Genomic DNA, 22,942 nt, shown 5'->3' with positions numbered 1-22,942 from the left:
ATTGGTCAAGAGTTGGATTTACATCAGTCTCGGTTTACTTCCTGAGATACGTTTCCCTTAAACAAAGGAAGCGGATATACCTCAACATGTCAGCGCTTTACAACAGGATTGAAACTGTTTTGTATTCCGTTTTCATATAATTTACTTTATTTTAGAAATGTTGAAAACCACTGGCATTATATATATGATATTTTGTTTTTACTTTTTCCTGAAGTCTATGGCAAACGATTTTTAGTAATTGATGCAAGTTTTATAAATTATGAGTAATATTGTATACAGATTTCACCAAAGAATAATAATATGTAAGCGTCATTAGTCTATTAAAGTAAAAAGTCACAGGATTGATCCTGACCCCTTGGGCTATTATCGTCCCCACTCCAAACATTTAAGTAAACTTAAAAGGTGGGGTAATTAGGATATTAGTAATTCCATAATTAAAATGGGACATAGCTACTATTCTTTTTTTAAAAAATAATTTCTGTACTGACACTGATACAGTGGAATGGTTGCAAGAATATTACAAGTACCCGGTTAAATAACAATTCCGATTTTCTGGACGAATAATAAAGTCAGCAATACGACTGGGAGACAAATCTTTAAAGTTAATTTGTTAGAATTACTTCAAGATGTTCAAATTCAAAAACTGCATTTTATTTATTTGATATCTACACAAAATAAATAATTAAAATTGAAGTGAAACAAAAAAAAAATTAAAGTATAATATTTATTACTTTTAGCACAAAACAAAATAATTCAATTTAAATTTATTAAATATTTTATGTTAAAGGTGACGAGCAGTTATGCTATTGTAGAGATAAGTAAATAAATTTTAACAAAGCGAAATTGGGGATAAAATCTTCGGTCAGTGAAATAATAAATAAATATAAATATATAAATAAATATTGGACAACATCACATACATTACTCTGATCCCAATGTAAGTAGCTAAAGCACTTGTGTTATGGAAAATCAGAAGTAACGACGGTACCACATACACCCAGACCCAAGACAATATAGAAAATTAATGAACTTTTTCTACATCGACTCGGCCGGGAATAGAACCCGGGACCTTGGAGTGGCGTACCCATGAAAACCGGTGTACACACCACTCGACCACGGAGGTCGTCAAAAAAAAAACGTCGAAAGAGCTTGTTATTGTTATATCTATCTATGTTATGTCGCCTCTACTATTGCCATTTGAAGCAATTATTCGTCTGACGTTAAACAAGAAGGTTCGTTATACGAATGAGCGCCATTAACATTTGCCAAATTGCAAATGGCTATGGAAATCGTGACGTCACAATGTTCCTATTAGAATGACCGCATATTATGTAAATTCCTAACGAACATTCGTCAAATTAACTTAGCAGATTTTTTTGTATAATCAAATACCGTGATTATAATAAATATATTTGAATGACGTAATTAGCTAACTTAGGAACTTTGATTAAAAAGGCAAAAATATAATAATATTAGTGTTACTTACATATATAATCTATATCATTGCTTTGATGAATTATTTCTGTACACTGTCTTATATACTATAGGACCATAAAATCTTACCTAATTTATATTGAAGCAAAATATACTTTAATCGAGAAAGCTCTACAAATCAATTTATCTCGCCCCAATTCCACGCGGTCATCGTTTGTCCAGTGCTTCGTTTTAATTTTGATTTTTATGTATTTTAAGTAAATAATGATTATATTAATGAAGTATTATTTATCTATCTAAAAACTACTTTATATTTTGTATATGTCGTAGTGATTTTGTAAAAGTGTGACTATAATTTGACTACTTAAACTATATTTGCACGGAATCGAGTGAATCCTATCCATTTCATACAATATCACGAACTTTAGTTAAATTTTGATTTAATTCGGTGAAATTGTAAATAATCATAGTTAAATCATCAATAGGCAAGCGTTAGAAGAGCGTCAGCCCGCTTTGATTGGTCAATTCTACGACAATGGCAGTCCAATTAACTTAGTTGCTTTAATCTAAACAGTAATTGGTCGAAATCAGCCGATGACGTGGTAGGCGACCAATAAACATTCTGTATTTAGTAAGTGGTTAATCGAAACGAACAGACTTGGTGTTAGGGTTTCGCATAAACTCTTCATATATTCTACCTCCAAGCAGAAATACTTAGTATTGTTGTCTTCCGGTTTGAAGAGTGAGTCAGCCAGTTCAACTACAGAAAACTCAAGGAAAATAACATCTTATTTATTTATTATTGTAGAAAATATGAGAGAACATAAGACAAACCAAAAACACTTTAGTTCCAAAGGTTGGTAGCGCATTAATGATCTAAGGAATGACCGGTGGTGACCACAAACCATCAGGTGGCCTGTTGCTGCTGGTCCGCCAAAATGATAAGATGATTTCAATATTGGATGGTTTACAATTTTTGTAATATTCTCTTGTATTTCGTTAAAATCTTATAAAATACATTGATTCGTGATGTCATTTATGATAATCATCACGCATTTGACAGTAATCTGTCAGTTATAAATAACAAAAAATATATACTGATTTTTTGGTTATTTACCTTATGTTGATATTTAGTGTCTTTATTAATATTTTTTTCTAATTTAGAATTGATAAGCAAAGTGGAAAACGATGGTAAATGGTCGCCTCCACATTTGCACTGAAGGAAATTTTAACCAAACCTTAACCTTGTGCCTGTATTTAGTTACACTGGCTTGTTACAAAGTTCTACCGAGAAAATTTTGTATCGTTTCAAAAAAACACCACCCAATTATGTATTATTTCCATCAAATGATATATATAACACAGCTATATCAAGCTTGCCGTGGATCTTACTCTGGAAGGTGATCAAGTGACATTTAAAGCAAAATTCTTCCGTCTGCCTCATTTATGAAAAAAATTAACCGGTTCACTGCGTCGAATTTAGATCTGTACAGTGGACACGGGTTCACGCGAAACATCCGTCTGATGGCATATTTTAATTCGAAAATTAAAATAACCACCGAGAATAATTATGAACCGCCATTTTGTCACGACTCATTAGCATTTTATATTTTGTTACAAAAAAAAAGTCATTTGCATTTTATGGCAACACATTGATCAAAATATTGTTTTATAAAACAATAATATTTATAACGCAGATTAAAAATATTTTGATGTTGAAAATAAAATGAATCACAATACTTTATGTCTTATATCATACAATATGGGCTAACTTTTAAGAAATGAGATCGTTTTGGAGCCGAAAATATCAGAGAAGGCCGAAGTTAGCGAAAGTGTCAGGGAGGGGGGCAAACAAGGCTGCGAACTGCACCGACCTCAACGTGCCAAATTCTGGTTGAGTAATCGTATTAACATTGCGTTACTACGCTTAATAGACATTTTTGTTATTTTGTCTTTATCACATAACCAATTAACTTACCAATTCAATTAAAAAATAATAATATTATTTTATTAAAATTAAATTATTATAATTCTATGATTATTGCTTAAATTTATTCTTATTTTGATTTGATTTTAATGTTTCCTAGCGCTATTATTACAATACATGTGGCTGAGCAGAATCGTACAAAAAAGTGTTAGTAATTGTTGGTAGAAATACAAATTATTTTGATTATACACTAAGATTTAAATCGTACAAATTGTAACAAATAATGAACCTCACTTTATCGTATTTTACGCAATAATATTCGCTGTACAAAAACACGTCTCTCATAAATGTTTATAGTCGGAAGCGGACATTGAAAAAAAAAACGGATATTTCAACATATACAACGTAAATAGCCAAGGTGAGACCGTTATAAATCTATCTTTATCTGAGGGTTACCCTTGTAAGAAGTAAGTTTTGAACAAGTTTTCTCGAACTATTGAAGGCGGAGGTCACAGCTGTTCTGTACTCCGAACAACTTTTAACTCTAGTTTTGCTTTCATTTCGATTTACATATAAAAATAAAATATTTTTCTATGAAAAAATCTTAGTAATAAGATACTTATAAAGTTTCTTTGCAGCTTGAATACAGTTAAGGGTCTTAATAAGAAACCCGATAACTTTAACTTATAGTATATTTTCTGTTCATTGAAATGACTCGGCATTATTTGTTTTATATTAGATAAATCTCATTAGAGTACTTACTCTAAATATAAAGTACTTACTTTAAATAACAATTCAGTTTAAAATATGTATTTAAAAACAAGCTTCGATTTAATTATTCAATTGTAAAACCAGGTACAAAAGTGTGCGCCTAATCAGCTCAACATTACGAGTGAAAGTGGTTTACAAATCAGTTGGCAAAGTGACCCACACAAGAACAGGTAAATTAAATAACAGCTTGTAAAAAAGTCTTAACCAAATAGTTCTTATTTGTGTTATATTCGATACTACATGTATCTGATACTACGTGTATGAGTTATAGGACGATAGTTTGCTGTATCAAATCAAAAGGAACTAGTGTTGTTTGATTAATGCCATTACCAAGAGTAATTTGGAATGCGGTAGACATGCCATACTAACATGTACTGCTATTATTGTGCCTCGAGCTATTTAACCTTCGTTCGCGTAGTACTAACATGTGAAATAAAATTATTCATTTGTATTTTATTATATACCTAATCTATATCATCGGCCAAGTGACTAGATTAAGCGGTTTATTATATTGAGCCGGGTTCGAATTCCGTCGAGAATATAGTTTTTTGTCAAGAAATTGATAATTGCAATTTCGAGTTAAGTTGGCGATGTTACACATTATCTCGTAAACGTGTAAAGTCATTAATCACGCTTGTGATCTTTCGCTTTTACGTTGGATTTTCTGACCTCGGATGACGTCACAATTATATTGTCGTCGCTGGGTGATTTAGGGGATAAAGAGTGCACCTGTGTTGGGTCACGTGCTTATGCCGTGCGTAGTTGGCTATCTCTTTGTCGAAGGCAAAGTTTTGTTAGAATGTATTTGACATGAATTACTATGACATTCTGATCGAACATTGAAGGGCTTTGCTGAAATAGTTGTATTTTAAATCAATTCTTATGGTAATAAAAAAAAAATTAAGGTACACGAGATTTTCCCATTTGATTGTAAAATAAATTTAACACACACACTAATGAACAAGCAAGCGATAAAATTATTCAATGAACATTACGACCTGCTTTGCAATTTTAAATCCAAATTAAAACGAATTACTACGTTATTGGTTATTTAAAATCGTAATACCATAAAAAATTGAGTCAATTATTGCGATACTCCTTTATCATCTTTAAAAATACGCCTCAATATTTGCGAAACAAGTTCATATGATAAATGTCCCAAGATTATTTTTCAGGATGTATTGTGTTTTAAAAGTATTTTCTATGAATACACGTAATTTTGACAATTTGTGTATTTGTTTTTGCACTCTGATTGAGAAAGCGTCTTATTAAATGATATGGTCTTATTATTATGACGGTTCGGGATATGGATTCTACTGAGAAGTACCAGCAAGAAACATAGTAGTTATCATGATATAGCTCAAAAATATAATTATATTTCTATTATAGCTGCTGCTTTCTGTTAACTTGTTAAACTTATTTCACGAAATGGAATCTGTGAGAAAAACAACTGATATATCGCGCCATTTTTTATTAATTTACTTGTGAACATAGTGATCAATAATGTATATAATTAATTATATATTCATAAATTATATTTATCTATTAATTATTTCTGATTAAATAAAAAAAACAAGTTATGACATTTTATCCCAAGCCAGTCTTAAATTGAAGTTTACAAGCTACCAAAGGAATTAAAGTAAAATACTTATCATAAAAACGGTAGTTTATACTGTAATTCTTATATCGTATTGAAACCGTGTTGTACATCATATCAGCAGGATTTCAAATCAACTTTTACAAAAATATCAGACCAGAGTAACGTTCTGGTTATCTCTTTCGTAAATAAACCTTCAGCTAGTGCTATTGCTCATTTATTCCTTTTACTTTTTGCATGTTTTGCCGACAGATCGAAAACACATATGTTGACGTTAAAAAATTCGAAAGCGACGCCTAAATGGAACATTCTATTTTAAACTTCATAGATTAGACGTTAGAGTGTAATTTGCATTAATATTTAGGGAGTTGTTTAATCAATAGCATCTCATTAAGAACGGATTGAGCCCTCGTAATTCCTGAGGTATTTAATAGTGAAATAATAGCTCAATCGGTTACTTAAGCCGATAAAATTTATTACGCTCCAATTACGGTTTCTCGTGTGCATTGAAACGTTGAGATGGGTGTTTCGTTTCACGCAAGGTTCTAATGACGGTACTAGATACTGTTTATGCTCTATATGTCGGGATAATGTTAGTTTTTCTCAATTTTCTTCGAATGTCGTCGTCGGTCTGTGTCGAACGCGTTTTGGTAATGGGGTAATTTATGAATAACAGCTTGTGAAAGTTTAATTTTAAAAAATGATTTAAATGTAACATTTTTATTTATTTATGTATCCCATTACACAGTCACTTTCGCTTCAATTAATCTCTCGTATTTTTATCTTCCATCAAAAGTAGACGCGCAGGTTCACCGCGGCTTCTGTGGTCCTTCGTATATATTTTTTAATCTTTATACATAAATTAAAATTGTGATCAAAACTAAAATTATTATCATTATTAATACCAAAAACTAACAGCTTGTAATTGATTGTGGGGCTAAGACTTTCCTCTTTAGAAGAAAGCTTGGAGGACTTAAACCGCCATACTAGCACAAAACGGGTTGGTGTATGTTTTTCTTATATAAATGAAGCAAAGGGTATTGAAATATATGTATTCTAACCACAAAGCCATCTCAGCTCTATAACTTTAACCAATTATTATATAGCAATCATACATATAAATATATATATATAATACTAGTATAGGTTTTAGATATCAAACTAAACTAGGTACTAGGTAGCCTATGTCCTTCCATGGGGTTCATGCTTGCTTCATAACAAATTTTCTCAAATATAAAGCTTAACAGACAGACATACTTTCATTTATCATATTAGTATAAATAGATTAAAAAATATAGTTTTTGCTCAAATAGTCGAAAAGCTGTCGCTGTTAATAATATTTAGGTCGGACAAAACAGACTAACTTTCCATTTACAAGATAAATATGGCATTCATTGTTACGAATTCAGATTATGAAATTGTCGTAAAAGAGATTGAAGTTATTATGCGGTGTATTGATGATATAATGAAAAAAAAAAAACTTTATACGCTTGAAAACATAACTTTGCAAGTTATAAAAATTTGTACAACTAAATTCTGCAATCTAAAATTTACCACTACTTTAGTAATCGTATTTCTCTACTAAACTACACTGGAATTAAATTACGCAATACTAAAACTAAATTAAGAGTCTAAATTAATATGTTTGTTCATAATAGAGATTTACATTTCTTGCTCAATTTACGTAAAACTATTTGTTAACAGATGCAGTGCATTTATTCTAAATAAATTCCTTTATAATTTTGACATATCAATATACCACTTTATAAACATTGGAATGAAATTAATAAAGTACTTTATACATTTAATTGTAAGTCATTGTATGAGTTTATTTCTGGTTAATGAGGGTTGAAAATAGTACCTACTTAGTTTCGTACCAGTGTTTGTAGGCTAGAATTAGTTTTCTGAATTGGAGGTAGCTCTTAATTTATAATGTAAAATTTAAATTCAAAAGTGCTCGTACAAAGTATATTTTGATTTTGCTTTTTAATTTACATTTATAGAATTTTGTTTATTACATTTTCTATTAAAACCTTTATTGTTATTTGTAGTCTGTGTACAATCAGTTGATGCTCATATCGTTATCTGCATTGTAAAAAATACGCTACGATTGATTTTTATTGTGCATTTGACATTTGTTAATTGTTCCGTTAAAAAGTGATACTCGCACGTGACATTGGCGAAAAAATGTGCCTTTTTGGCATAAATAAAAGCCACAAAAAAAAACCGAAACAGTACTTCGTAAGTCACTAGTAACTTTTCATAGATTTTTCAATTGCGATTTCAATTAAGCATTCCAAAATTTCTATTCGATTTTTGGCATTGACAAGCTACATGCCTGGGGGAGAATTTCTCCAATGCTCTCTGCAGTAAGGGATGTTATTCTTGTTTATTTTATGCTCATGTTGAAGTCCAACGAATAGACTATTGATTGGGCTCATGATTAGATGTGGACCGGATTTCGTATTCTACAAGAGGAAGACGGAAATCATAGTGTAGGTATAGGATGAATAAGGAAGGCATAAACTGGCAAAGTTGTGTGTGTGAGGATATAATCAACACTTGGCGTCTGATCATACAATCGATCTTTAATAAATCATTTTCCAACTATTATAAGAAATATTTAAAAATCCATGCGTTATCCAAATATGTCGATGAAAAAGTTTCCATGTCCAGCAAAGCTGTGACGTTTTTTGAACGCTTTTTTTTTGTTGATTGGTGTATAACAATAATTGATATTTCATGTCGTTGACAGCTATTTTTCACGAGTAAAAAATCATGAAAAAAGCGATGAATTTCGCGGCAACCATTTTTCACTATGACAACACACGTCATTGATATATGAAGTCCTATATCATTCACGATTTTATTTTTCGATATCGATTTAATTTTTTATATCTTAGAAGCAAATACAAATTGGATAATAGCTAAAGACAGTGTTTCTTGGATTTTGTTGATAGTGGGTTGGTTTTTGGACTTATCAAACGGTCAATAAGATACTAGTGTTGTGGTGTGGGCAAGAAAAAAAAAATGTTAATATTTAAAAGGTTTGTATGACACAATGAAGGGCTATTTAACTGTACCAAAAACCAGACACAAAAACAAATCGTATTAACGATAAAAAAAAACATAATGTTATAAATGATATCAAACCAATGAAGTAAAACTTAAAAATTTAAATAAATCCAAAGAACAAAAATAGAACATAATCAAAAAAGTAATTATAAATCACAAAAATTTAAATATAAAAATGCCAGTAATAGGTGGTGATACGTAAAAGATATATTTATTAATGACCTTTATAAATTTATTATCAACATCATTCTAATTGTCTGTGTCTTTATAGTTTGAACAATTTTATTACAAGCTGTAGTACGTGAAAATTAAATTTGTTTTGGTCAATAACAATAGATACTAAGGTCAAATAGAAAGGTCAGAGCACTAAACATTTATGTATTTTTGTCACGATCGTTACGTATTTGACATATTTTCGATGTGTCAAGTTGACCTCCACATAACACTAAAGGCCTTTCGGTAATGACCCATACTAATTGCGACCACTATAATCTTCAGTCATTCGTCGTGGACATAAAATACATTACGAACTCTTTTGTTCTGTTTTCAGACCTAATTACTCGAGCCGAGGTTTTCTTGTATACATTTTTTTTACACAAACTTCGACAATGTTTCTTACAAAATATAAAAAGATTAATTAGTTCACGCTTTGTCGTACTTTCTTATTTAGTTCCTTTTCCTAACTGTCTAATTATACATTCGACAATACAGAGCTTTGTTACTAAATAAATAATGTTCATACTATAATACGTCATTCAAAAAACACGTATATTTTTTTGTTAATTCATCAATTTTAAAATACAATGGATAATTTATTCGTTAGGAGTAGAGAAACCATTTGACATTGACTAAGAAAATATTTCGATCTTAGCATAAAACACAATTCGAAGTCATTATCTGTGGTTGGTAATAGACAAAATTGAATATTAATAGTCTCAAGCGCGGCCCCTCACATGACAATACGTCGACCGTGAGAACGTTTCATAACCCCCACAATGGGGATAATTTTAATCTGCCTCTACACGCTTGGACTCGTGTTATTTGAATGCAATACTCTTGTTGTGCAACCCTTTGCTTAACAATTAATGCTGTTTGTGAAAGACCATGGCTGTATAGTTATGTGCATACGTATTCCGAGATTAAGCTGTCAAGTGCAGTCTTACAAACAAATATTTAGCAGAGTATCGAAACTTTGTTATCAAATTGAATTTTTTATCTATGTGATCATGTGTTTGAATAATTGTATGAAATTGTTGATGATTATAATTCTTGAACACATTTTAATGCGAATATATTTCAGCATGAAGCATACTTATAATATAAAAACTAAATACGAATTACGTAAATATTATTGCATTGAATACAAAAAACGTGTGAAGTAATACAGAAACAGTTCTGTTTATGATACATTTAAACAGTAACATTGAAATACGTTCACCCAGAAGATTCGTGAAGCATATCGTATTATGCGGATATAATAGAAAAAAATATATGAAAATGTACGCAAGCGTGCTAGGATTTTTTTATTAATTTCGTTGTATTTAATTAACCGACTTATGATGTATTTTTTTTAACAGTGAACTGAAATATGAGTAAAACATTTGAAAACATGGAATAAAACTCTTAAATCCTTTGAAGGATGATAATATTATGTAAACATAATAAGGTAAGCAGGCATTAAAAAAAAATTAATGATGCACCAAAGACATGGATAACATATCTGTGGCGACGTTAATAAATCAATAAAAAAAGTTTATTATGATATAAAAGGACTCTATTAAATTATTTATATAGTTATACAATGATTATAATCATTTTTTGACTCAATAAATAAATCAAGAACGTTGCTAATTATCTATAGGATTTCAAAAATCATTTTACAAGCATTCCCATTCGTCTTAGCATTTGCTTGTATTTTTATATTATTTTATATAAAATATTGTTGATAAAAAAAATATTCATTTGTTAGAACTATTCGAATACTACAAATTCTACAAGGCATACAAAATTCAATCGAAAAAAAATTCAATGAAATATATCGTATTGTTATATTCGGTTCTATACACATAACAAGCATGTAACTTTTTGCAAAACGGTTATCAATAAAAAAGTGAACGATTGATACACGATTTAAAATTTTCAAATACGTTTTTGATATCAATGATTCAAAACTGCGTTTTTAAGGCATTTTATATTTATCTATATACTTTTTAATTTTATTACCCGTCAATACATCGTAAAGTATTCGAGAAAGTTTTTTTTTTAAATTAGGTATTTATAAAAACAGTGGAAGCAAAGGCGTAACAAGCGTTACATCTTCGATTACCTTGAAGAATGTTCGTCTCTATAATTAATCTTTAATGTATTTTGATTCGCTTTTCACCAATTACCGCTAATGTCTTCCTCCTTTTGAATGTAATTTTCCAAGAAATATTATAGTACAACATAAATTTTTACTGATTTGTTATTTTCTATTGAAAAAATATTTATTTTCTTTAAATTTTATTTTGTATATATTAATATAATAAAATTTGCGATTCAACAGGGAAGTTCTGCTAGTATTCTTGCTAATTCCATACGATCATGATCGGTAAGATAACGATTTGTAATTTTTAATCGTATACATACTTACTTAAGGGCTTATTAAAATTTAACCAATAAAAGTAAACAGTTCTTAAGTAAATAAAATAAAATGTTTTTATTAGGAAAGTCTAGTTAACTTTTTATATAATAATTAAAGTATTCTTGAAAAAAAAATAAACTTTTAAATTTATTGTAACGTGTCAATTTATCGTAAGAAATGCTTTGAATAATTGACACGCTTCTGGAATAAGTAATACCTATTTACAATTTAATAAAAAACTAAAAAGTACAACAGAATTTTTTAACATGTTTCATACTTAATTTTTACTTACCGAAATATATATGTAAATGTATATGTTTTTATATGTAATTGAATACTAAAAAATATATAATACATGGTATGCCGACTAAAATTTCTCGTAATTATAACCTATTTATTATACATACATTTAGATAAACCAGAAAACGTTTGGAGTGTTATGAAATTTGACGCATAGTAACAACAATAGCAACCCTTGCTTGTCGTGTAATATTAAACGAAACATGCCCAATGGTGTTCGTAATAATTAATGATTCAACCGTACCGCACAAAACATAAACGACGGGCCTTATCTATGTATAAATAATTCCTCGTCATAATCATGACGGTTTTAAACTAGTGAAATGTGTTGTTCTTTGTTGAGTTACATTTATTTATATTTTTATGTATTTAGTATTGTTAGAAATTATATATATATTATGAAGTTAGTAGCAATCAGTGGCAACTTCAGGGTGTTTAATATGTGACAGCTAAAGAATTCCTAATCTGACAGTCATAATTGTCAATGTCACTTTTACTTTGACTAAAGATTTTGGCGGAACACAGTGATGTAATCGTTTATAATAAGATAGTTTTAATTTTTTAAACATACCATGTAAAGTAAATTTGAATTAAGACAAATATTATAAGTCTTTAATGAAATTAAATATTTGGTATCTGATTTTTTAAAGTGTTATAAACTGTGTTTTATATTCAACAATATTAGCAACAAAAACCTTTATTACTTATTGCCTACCTTGAAAGGATTAGCACAGAACCTTGCATGAATCGTATGTATGTTCTGTAGTCATGTTGGTATTGGTTAGAAACTGCGCGCCGAGCCGGAACGCGTCGCTTTCACGTACTGACGTCGAACGCGTCACGTTTCACTACGTACCCGTTACGTAGAACTTAAATAAAATTTCAGTAAATAATTATGTAATATAACTAATTATTTAATACCATAGATAATGTTACGTAACTTGTATATTTAAATGTGCTATTAGTCATTCCAAATTCAGACTTACACCTTTTTGTTGTATTAGAATTAAATTGACGCGAGATTTAAAAATACATATATTATTTAATAAATAAAAATTCTTAACTTGTGTTATACAGAAATAACTTCATCAAGTTTAAAAATTTAAGTTTTATATTTTGTTATATACACATGTGTGTATACTATACATATACATACTATACATACTTACATATATACATATTTGGTACAGTACTAATATATATATAAGTCAGCTAGACTAGGTTTCATGAAGCGAACGTGAATAGTAAAAATAAACAATAATTTGACCTACCTTTTTTCTCGGAATCAATTTCCTCTATCCTTCAACCCCAATATACGTCTGTCTACTTGGAATATTCTAATATCTTTCAACGTTTCCTGGGTTTTATTAAGGAAGCGATTGTGGATGTCTACACATCAATGTATGCCTAGGCGCTACTATAACTTATGTTTACCTTAAAGCCGAAAAATATGACTTATAAGGAAAATGAAAAAATCGATAACTGAGCGCTTCGACAATTTTGCATTTTATTGATTTGTTATTAAAATTATATAAATAAATACATTTTTATTTCTCACGGAAAACCAAAGTACAATTTAAAAAAATATATTTTTATTATCTGTTTTAATAACATGATTGCGTCTTTTACCACGTTGACAGTTGAATTATTGCGGACCGACAAAGAACTACCATAGCCATAAAAAACGTTACAAAAAAAAATCATGTCCAATTTAAATTGGGTGTACATTGGTATGATCTTTGTTCTGTGATAATCGTTGATCAAGTATTTGACACTTTTGAAATGAATTTCAAACTGACATTTGTAATTACTGATACTAAAAAAGGCGATTTTCCACAAAATGGCAATTAAAAAAAGTTCGCCTCTGATGAGGGTTGTAAGTCTTAGTAATCTGTTTTAAATAAAGAACGATAAAAGATAATTACTGAAATTGCTTTTTAAGAACCATGTCGGTATAGTAGACGAACTTTGTGATTTATATTTAAAAACGGGTTCAAGTCCTAGCAGGCACCTTTTTCGTCTCTATGTTAAGATTTCAAGTTATAAATATAAATTTATTGGTGCACATGTATTAATCTACGTTCGTAAATAATTCATTCGTCATAAGAACAACTTAATTATCACGTAAATACATACATAATGATTAATGATTAAGTGCTTTTCCGGGTTCGAACCCGAAATCTTTGGTTTAAATTAACATACCACTGGACCATCTAGACTTTGTTTGTCTCATTACAAACTTTAACTATACCAGAACGAAATTGAGACAAGTAAAACCATTCGCGTAATTTTCGTATTATTAATCTTATAATTAAATATTTTCGTCATAACTGTAACGTGTAAAATATGTTATTGTTCTCTGCCTATCCTCTGAAGGAATAAAAAAAAAGTTATCGTCTTCGAAACTAAAGGTGAAGGTGGGTAGAAGTTAGATATCTAGTCTGATCTACCTGAAACCTCGTTTCGAGCGATATATTAAACTAAACCCAATTTCGTGTTTACTGATTTCGTATTCAAAATTTCGATGAGTATGTGAATAATGAAATACTGAATTGAACATCTCTATGGAATTTGCTTTAATAAGCGACAAGATTGATATTTTATTTCGAAATGAAATATCGTGAACATCTCGAACAGAATTGAAAATAACTATTCATTGTACCTTTTTCATACACCTACATTATACAATTCTATAATAATTAATATTATTATTTACTTGGTGGTAGGGCTTCGTGCTGGGTAGGTACCACCCACTTATTCATACATACATTCTACCGCCAAGCAGCAATACTTAGTATTGTTGTGTTCCAGTTCGAAGGGTGAATGAGCCAGTGTAACTACAGGCACAAGGGACATTACATCTTAGCTCCCAGGGTTGGTGGCGCATTTGTGATGTAAGAGATGTTTCTTACGGCGCTAATTTCTATGGGCGGTGGTGACCACTTACCATCAGGTGGATCATTTGCCCATCCGCCTATTTCATAAAAAAATATATAATCCCGCAAAATTTAACGTACATTGTACATATAATAATATTTAAAATCATTAATAGATAAAATATAAGATTATTTTTTTATTATATCAATAACAAACAGTTTGAAAGTAGAATTCGTTTGTATTTTACATATTAAATGGGGGGAAATAAAAAAAAAACATATTTGTTTATTTTATACAATAGAAAGTGAGGAACATTATCATAATTAGCATAGACTTAAATTATAATTATATCTCTATTATAAACTATTCAATTTAACATGATACTGCATATAGTTAATTGCACGCTTTTAATATGACTTTTGTCTCATACATTTATAAGAGCTCATCAAAGCGTTTTCACTCTTTTCATCGAGTTTCATAATTAGCGTACCACGAAAAATAGGTGCGAACGACGCTCGCAACGGCGACTTTAATTTGAACCTTATTAACAACTCGATAATTGCCTCTCCCAGTAGATGTTCCCGTTAATTACGTTTTGACATTCAATTTTATAGAAGTGCTCGGTTATTTTTCATCCAGAGAATCGTAGTGTTCATTTCACGCGGTCGTGATTTGTACAATTGACATTTTAAATTTCGATTTGTATTTCATATGTAAATAATTTTTTTGTATAAAATTAACAAAATAATTTATTTTGTTTCAGATACGAGAGCGAACGAGATGATTTCAACGTAAAACGTTGTGACAATTTTCTGTGCCAAAATGAAATACTCAAGAAATGGCTGGACTTTTGTGAAATTTTAAAACGTTCGCATGAACGAGAGACTCTTTTTCAAAAGTATCAATGGTACGGTGAAAATAGTAGAATAAAATGGGGCGGCGACGTTGGAGATTTGCGACAATCGTCGCTTTCCTGCTTTTTATAACAAAAGACACGCAGTGTCAAGGTAAGTGTACCTACTTGAGAAGATGCAGTAGCGAATTAAAAATATGCAGACGTCTGTTTATCTCGCACTGCCTGGTTATAGTTTCATCTCCAAACTTTATCAATTCTCCAAAGCACACTCACACTGCTTCAATGCGGGTTGGTGGAAAAACATGCAGCAGATTTTGATGCTGGTATCCTCATTCACCGAGCTCGAGTTCAGAATATTTTTTATTAATAATATATAAATTCTGGTGCAATCATTAGCTAAGATTAAAGTATTCTAACCACAAACAGAATTTTAATCGAGATTTTAAATGACGCAACATTTGATAGAACACGTGAGTTTCAATCAAAAGTCGCGTATCAAAATTCGGACAAGCATCGACGTGTCTTATATCTTCTAAATACTACATTAAAATTAATGAAATCATCAAAGCAAATCAAATGAAAATCTTCTTCACTCAAGTAGGCTCTTGCAAGCACTTGAATCGTCATTATACAAGATTAAATTAAATTTACCACCGTCTCGGAAATAAATAGTACCGAGATGTACCGGCAAAGAACTCAATACGTTAGTGTTTGTGCCAATTAAATTGCATAACATTGCAAATAATTATTTATCCTGTAAATAAACGAATGCTGACCAAGATTTGTTATCATCAATAAATATTATTTTGTCGCGTAATAAGCATTATTTATCAATGTTTTATTAACATGCGTTTTTAATTTATTAATCGACTAACATTTTTGCGAAAATACTATACAATCTTGCTCGAGGAAGGATAATATTAATTTACGGAGATGGGACCTTGGAGTTAAGTTTTGTCATATAAATAAAACTGTTAATTATAACCCTAAAATCCGCACAAGAGCGGCATAGTGGATTTTTTTTAAAAGGCAGAATATACCTTTGACCAAAAAGTATTTCAAACGATTTAAAAACAAAAGAGGTTATATATTCGACGCTTCTATGTGTTTGGGCTGTATGTTTAATTATTAACTACCTTAAAAACCATATTCACTAGTGAAAGGAGTGATTTATAACGAAGGATTAGGTGTATAATTCATAAAGATTTCGTTTAAATTGGCTGCAAAATGACAGTAAATGTCGAAGTTACCGAAAAAAATATGCCGACCAAGATATATACTATATAAACTATATGATATAAATAATGATATAAACGTATTATATACATTTTTCTATCCTTGCACATCCCGGTATGATAGCTAGTATATTGTATATATATATAAATTTTTAATGAGAAAATATAATCATGTTTTATTGATTTTTTTGGAATTTTCTATTATTTTTGAAAGTAGTTCTTTAAGAATATAGATTATTATAATGAAATTTAATTTTATCGTTTTGTTTAGGTACTTTAATATATCTAATTTAAATATAATTTAAATTATTACATAGTAAACAGTACCGCTATTTCATTTTCATTTCTAATTAGGTTATTAAATTAACAAATTGCAAATGAAAATGTTAATATGTTCCATTTATTGATACGACTAGTCAAATACGATTACGTAATTTTGGCGATGCAATTAATAGTAATATTTCATTGAATGGACATGAATTATTTAATGCACTTGAATATAATTAATAAGTCGACCATTTGAAATTAAAATAAATATGAAGTCGAACATATTTTTTTTAATGTAAATTAAAAAATTGTAGTTTCAATTGATGTCATTGTGTTTAGGGAAAGTAACATATATCCTAACTTGCATTAAAATTATGTGACAAATGAAACATTGCAATCTTATTTTATTTGAACTTAATTTCACGGTTTGTTGCACACTCATCTGCAAAAAAAACACCTCATTAAAACATATACCTGCTATTTTCTGACCGATAGATTTAATACAAGTCCCAGTTCAATGTGGGTTGCTACCGCCCACGTGTGTCGCCTAACTGGCGCTCCATTTATTATTCAAGAACAAGCACGATTAGTACGAGATCACACTCTATATAAATAAACCACATCTGTTATGTCAAGCAATTTGGTATTTTATTTAATCGTGTTAATTAGCGTATATTTTTTATTTAATCTAACCATCGAAGTTGAACATAAATACACTGAGCCTTTTTTTAAATATAAATTTATTCAAATATTTTCGTCAAGAAATGGAAGTTTACTGAAAGATAAACCAAAGTAACTCCATAACTCATACTTTGATATTTTTTTATATTACTAATAATGCTATTTTCTCCTTCAGTTAAAGCTAAAGTGACATGAAAAAAATAGTTGAGTCTTGTGAAATAAGTATTGCTCCGTTTGACTCCTTTAGCAAAAACAAAAATAGTTTCTAAGCAGAATTCCATCTGGCTTGCTTTCTTAAATTAATGATGACTATATGACCGATTTCCATTACATGCCAATCTTAATGGAGAATAGCTCGCTGCTCAAGAAATATTGAAAATTATACAATACAAACATACTTGTACTTTTATGCTCTCGTTCTCATATCGTACACGGATTTACGGTCTACTAGAGTTACACGACTATAGGAGTTCAGGCGCAGGCAAATAGTTAATAGCTAACAATAATTTGTTACATAATATAGAATAGTCTCTTCATCTAATTTTTACTCCAACTAATGAAATTAAAAAAATCAAATAAAAGACAAATATACAAAGCAATAATCCAATTCCTCATTAGATTTTTTTCTAAATCTTGAAATGAAACATATGAAATCACGCTTTTCCCAATAGGACCTCGTACTAGTCCAACCATCCGTGATCGCTGTATTAAGCTCTATTCATACAAGCGACGCAAGGTGAATAATTCTTTGAGGGAAATCTATGGAGCAATTAGTATTGAGCTTTCATCAAAGGATACCTAAATGAAGCCTCATTATCATTATTTGTGTTATATCATGTGTGTATATTTAAATAAATTTAGAATAATTTAATATACATTTATGTAAATGCTAAATCAATGAATCATACTGTTCGTTTGCGATTAGATAAATCTTGGTAGTTGAGTTAGAACGATATTATGAATACTTTCTTAATAACTATAATTATTCAGATTATCATTATCACAATCATCATCCACTTTCCCAAGCTTTTGGGCCTCTCTCTGCACCTTGTTGATCCTGTTGGTCCTGTTTCGTGGTCGTGGCTTTGACAATGTCATCGACCTATCTTGCCGATGGACCTCCGACGGTCCTCTTTTCTAATCTCAGCCACCACTCCGTCAATGCCTTGTTCTATCTATGGTACGGTTATACTTATATAAGTATATTTTATTTGACTAATGTTTATTTCGAAATTGTAATTTTATATTTACATGAAAATGTAATCAGTTAGAGATATGCTTAAGTTAAATAGATTACAAGATTAAATTTTAAGTTACCGCCGGTTCAGAATGTAGATTCTACCAGAATGAAAAAGCATGAAACTCAGAAGTTACAGTACATTATTATTAGACAATGAGTATTAATGTTCAGTTTGCTTGATAAATGAAATAAATAGCTGTTTTTAAAGTAGTTATTAGACACTGCTAGTTAAATTATTTATGATTTTATTTCGTTATATTCTATTAAGTTTAATTAAGCGAGTCTATCATAAGGTTTCTGAAACGCTAGTAGTAAGTAACTGTCTGTAAATATATCGTTTTAATATATCCTCTACTTTCTAGAAGGCTTAGAGCTTGTTTCACCACGCGGCTTCAATACGGGCTGGTAGTTGAGATGAATATTAAAAACAAAAATAAAGTGTATGAATATTTAGTTACAATTGCCCGAGACTGAACCAGCAATATTAAGATTCACGTGTTCAAACTGGGCCATCTCGCCTCTCTAAAACACCGATCAATGTCAAATAGACTAATTTTGATTGGTCGATGGCAACCGATGACGTAATATATAACCAATGAGCACTGAATATTTATCTGACTTTGATAAGCGTTTCAGAATCTCATCTCATTGTCTAACGAAGACAGATAAATCCCTCAATAGAAAAAAAATATATAGTCGCTTTGTGAACTTTATAAAATTTTATAGAACTGAGAAATGTCAAGCTCATTGTATACATAATACTTTAAGTTTCATTCAATACGTGCATTGTGAATTGTGTCTATGCAGTCTCATACAATTTACTTTTATTGAACGGCGCTTATCCTTCGTATTGTGCCAATATGCAACACGATGGCAATCTTTATTACACGTTGATCCAATGAAAAGTGAGCAATAACCATTTATGTAAAGCACCCAAAAGCGAACCGTTGAATTTGTAATACTTAATAGAGCAACACGTTTCTGTGAACGTTGCTACTTTGGCAGTTTAAAAATATACCTTTGCTATATCTATAACGAAATAAAAGAAACTATGAAAGTACCATAGACTATATGTACACAGATGTGTGTAAAAAAAAGTGGTATAAAATCACAAAACAAATATTTGAATTTGTTTTATAATATTCAAAAATATCGTGAATCAAATATATATCCGAGTATAAATGTAACATTTTATATAATAATACTAAAAAATATTCGTATACATACCGACCGTTGTCATTTGTTTTATTGATATTTATTTTCTACATAATTATTTAGCTTAGCAAAATGTAATTTTAAAATTCCATGTGGATATAGCTTTAGAGCGCCTGTTTTAAACTATAGAATGGTTATTGCTAACATAAAAACATAGGCGTGGGTCGAATTACTATTGTATGCAAACAGGTCCTACTATGCATTTAGTTCCGACTGACCGGTTCAACTTACCTAAGTCTGTTGGATTCCTGTTTCTATATATCACATAATAAACGCTAATACATAAGATAAACTATTCAAATACCTCATACTTGAGACATGAAAGCCACTAGCAGTTACGACACTTGTTTACATGACTAAGTTAAGGCGAGTGCAAGTTTTTTTGTATAAATAACAAATCCGAATAAAGTGTAACTAATTCTAACCTAGTTCATATTTTTGTTGCATAACAAGTAACAACATTTTATGGAACGAAGTTCTTTTGCAACGCTTACAGTAGAGTGAACTGGTACAAAATCGTCACGTAAGGAAAATCGTGATGGCCTTCCATTCGACCTTTCCATCTTTTTCTCCCCCTCTTTCTTTTATATAAAGTTTAATTTGAACATATTTTTTGTTTTTGTTTTAATTCACAAGGGATTTTTAATAACAATTTAATAAATACACATACTGAAATTATTTAATATATAATGTATAGCCGAAGTAACTTTGTGCCGACCAGATGTTCCACGACAATGAATAATTTTGATTTGATTTATTTACATTTGAAAGTATGTTTTGTATGTATGATGTATATAGTACTTGGTGGTAGGACTTTGTGCAAGCCCGTTTGGGTAGGTACCACCCACTCATCAGATATTCTACCGCTAAACAGCAGTACTCAGTATTGTTATGTTCCGGTTTGAAGGGTAAGTGAGCCAGTGTTCCGGTTTGAAGGGTGAGTAACTACAGGCACAAGGGACGTAACATCCTAGTTCCCAAGGTTGGTGGCGCATTTGTGATGAAAGGAATGGTCAATATTTCTTACAGCGCCATTGTCTATGGGCGGTGGTGACCACTTACCATCACGTGGCCCATTTCCTTGTCCATCTACCGACATAATAAAAAAAATGTATATAAAACTGGTTATGACATTTTTCGCTAACTTCATGTAACTAATAAGCTCACGATAAAGGTAGAACTTTACGAATCTAGATTATAGTTTATCTAGAGTATAGTTCAAGCTTTAATCAATTAGGCGCCCCAAGCGAGTCCTGTATTTCGTACCCTTATAATTGATTAGATTAAAAAAAAACTCATTTTTATTTTTGTATCTAATTTTTTACTGAATTTTGAACTAATAAACATTTATTTATTATTAATACTAATCAAACCATATTTTATATTACACTGGTTCACTCGACTTTCAAACCGAAACACAACCATACCAAATATTGCTGTTTGGCTGTAGGATATAAGATGGATGGGTGTTACCTACCCTGAGCCTACAAAGCTCTACCACCAAGAATCTTTGTCTTGGTATTTTTTTATATAGGTATTTAAGTTAAGTGGTAAAGTTAAGCTGGTACCCTGGTTGGGTTTCCTGGCACCCTGCAGACCCCGGTGCCTCGGGGGATCGTTCGGTTAGCAAAAAACCGGAATTTGTTCCGTGGATGAACCGTGTATGTATATTGGTTAATATACTTCGTTCTAAAATGAATGGGATAAAAATGAATATTAAATTTTGATATAAACCCACCACAATTAAAATATATAAACTTCAATTAACGAAATAGGAGCTAGTGAATGGTGATGATTATAATATTTCTTCTAATAATTTATTTTCCCTTCGATTTAAAACAAGATCAAAAGTCACTCACCAAACCTTTGAATTAAAGTTTTCCTAATATAAGCATTTAAGCCTTCTCCTCAAAGGGAGAGGAGGCCTTAGCCCAGCAGTGGGGAATTTACAGGCTGCTAATATAAGCATTTAAATATAATAGAATCCAATACCGATATTGTCAAATGAGCAATATTTCATTCTGAATAAAACTAAATATTCGACAGAATAGATTGTAATTAACTTTCAAGTAATTATATATTAATGGCCATAACTGATGTTAAAAGTACATAAGCTAATTACATATGAGCGAGGCACGTTATGTGCTGTTGTATTTCAAACATTTACCGAAGTGTGTACGTGTTCGGCTTGTGTAATTGACTATTAGATCATGATGTAGCCCCGGGTCACATTGAATTAAGGTGTTTTGTTAAATTTCATCATAATTCCGTAGTAAGTACTTTCTTGGAGCAATCTTGTTTAAAAAAATGTTATTATTTTGATACTAATTTAACCTACGAAAATTTTAATATATTTGCCTATACCGTTATTATAGTGTTAGCATATATACTTAAAACGATGAAATGGTAATAAAAGTAAAATGGTTCTTGGTATGCATATCGTGATATTTTTTTTAATTTATAATATTAATATCAATAATATTAAAGCATTATAAGGTTTTTTATTCAATATACTGTTATAAATCTTAAAAATCTTAAGAAAACGAGAATTCATTGCATATGCTACGTCTTCATAGGACTATATACGATGTCATTTTGTTTTTTTTTTCATCTGACTAAGTTATGAATTTTATGGTCTGCACGTGGAGTTTCGTTTCTACCTTAATTCTACTGGAGCCCCTCACTTATCGTAAATTTCGGTACACTCAACTAATCCTCTCCTCGTTGCGATTGCTACGTAAGATCTTCCGAAAATTCGATGAATAATCAAATATCGTTCTTGATAAATATAGAGAGGATTAAACATTTATCTTTGTAATAGTATTCCTAATATACGAAATATTG

General features: G+C 30.3%; 1 protein-coding gene across 2 annotated transcripts in view; it reads left to right on the top strand.

The window, feature by feature from the left end:
* LOC113392306 (mucin-2-like) overlaps window positions 1-22,942 on the top strand; it is a 62,690-nt gene that overhangs the window by 24,438 nt on the left and 15,310 nt on the right. For both annotated transcript variants that reach the window (XM_026628664.2, XM_064215018.1), the window contains exon 2: window positions 15,368-15,611. In XM_026628664.2, the coding sequence (XP_026484449.2) occupies window positions 15,536-15,611 (76 nt within the window). In that variant the 5' untranslated portion in view covers window positions 15,368-15,535. The remainder of the gene's footprint in view (window positions 1-15,367; window positions 15,612-22,942) is intronic.

The sequence above is a fragment of the Vanessa tameamea genome, chromosome 5 (genome assembly GCF_037043105.1).
Source record: "Vanessa tameamea isolate UH-Manoa-2023 chromosome 5, ilVanTame1 primary haplotype, whole genome shotgun sequence".
Classification (NCBI taxonomy): domain Eukaryota; kingdom Metazoa; phylum Arthropoda; class Insecta; order Lepidoptera; family Nymphalidae; genus Vanessa; species Vanessa tameamea.
The sequence above is the reverse complement of the archived record's forward strand: the minus strand, read 5'-3'. Positions and strand labels throughout refer to the sequence as shown.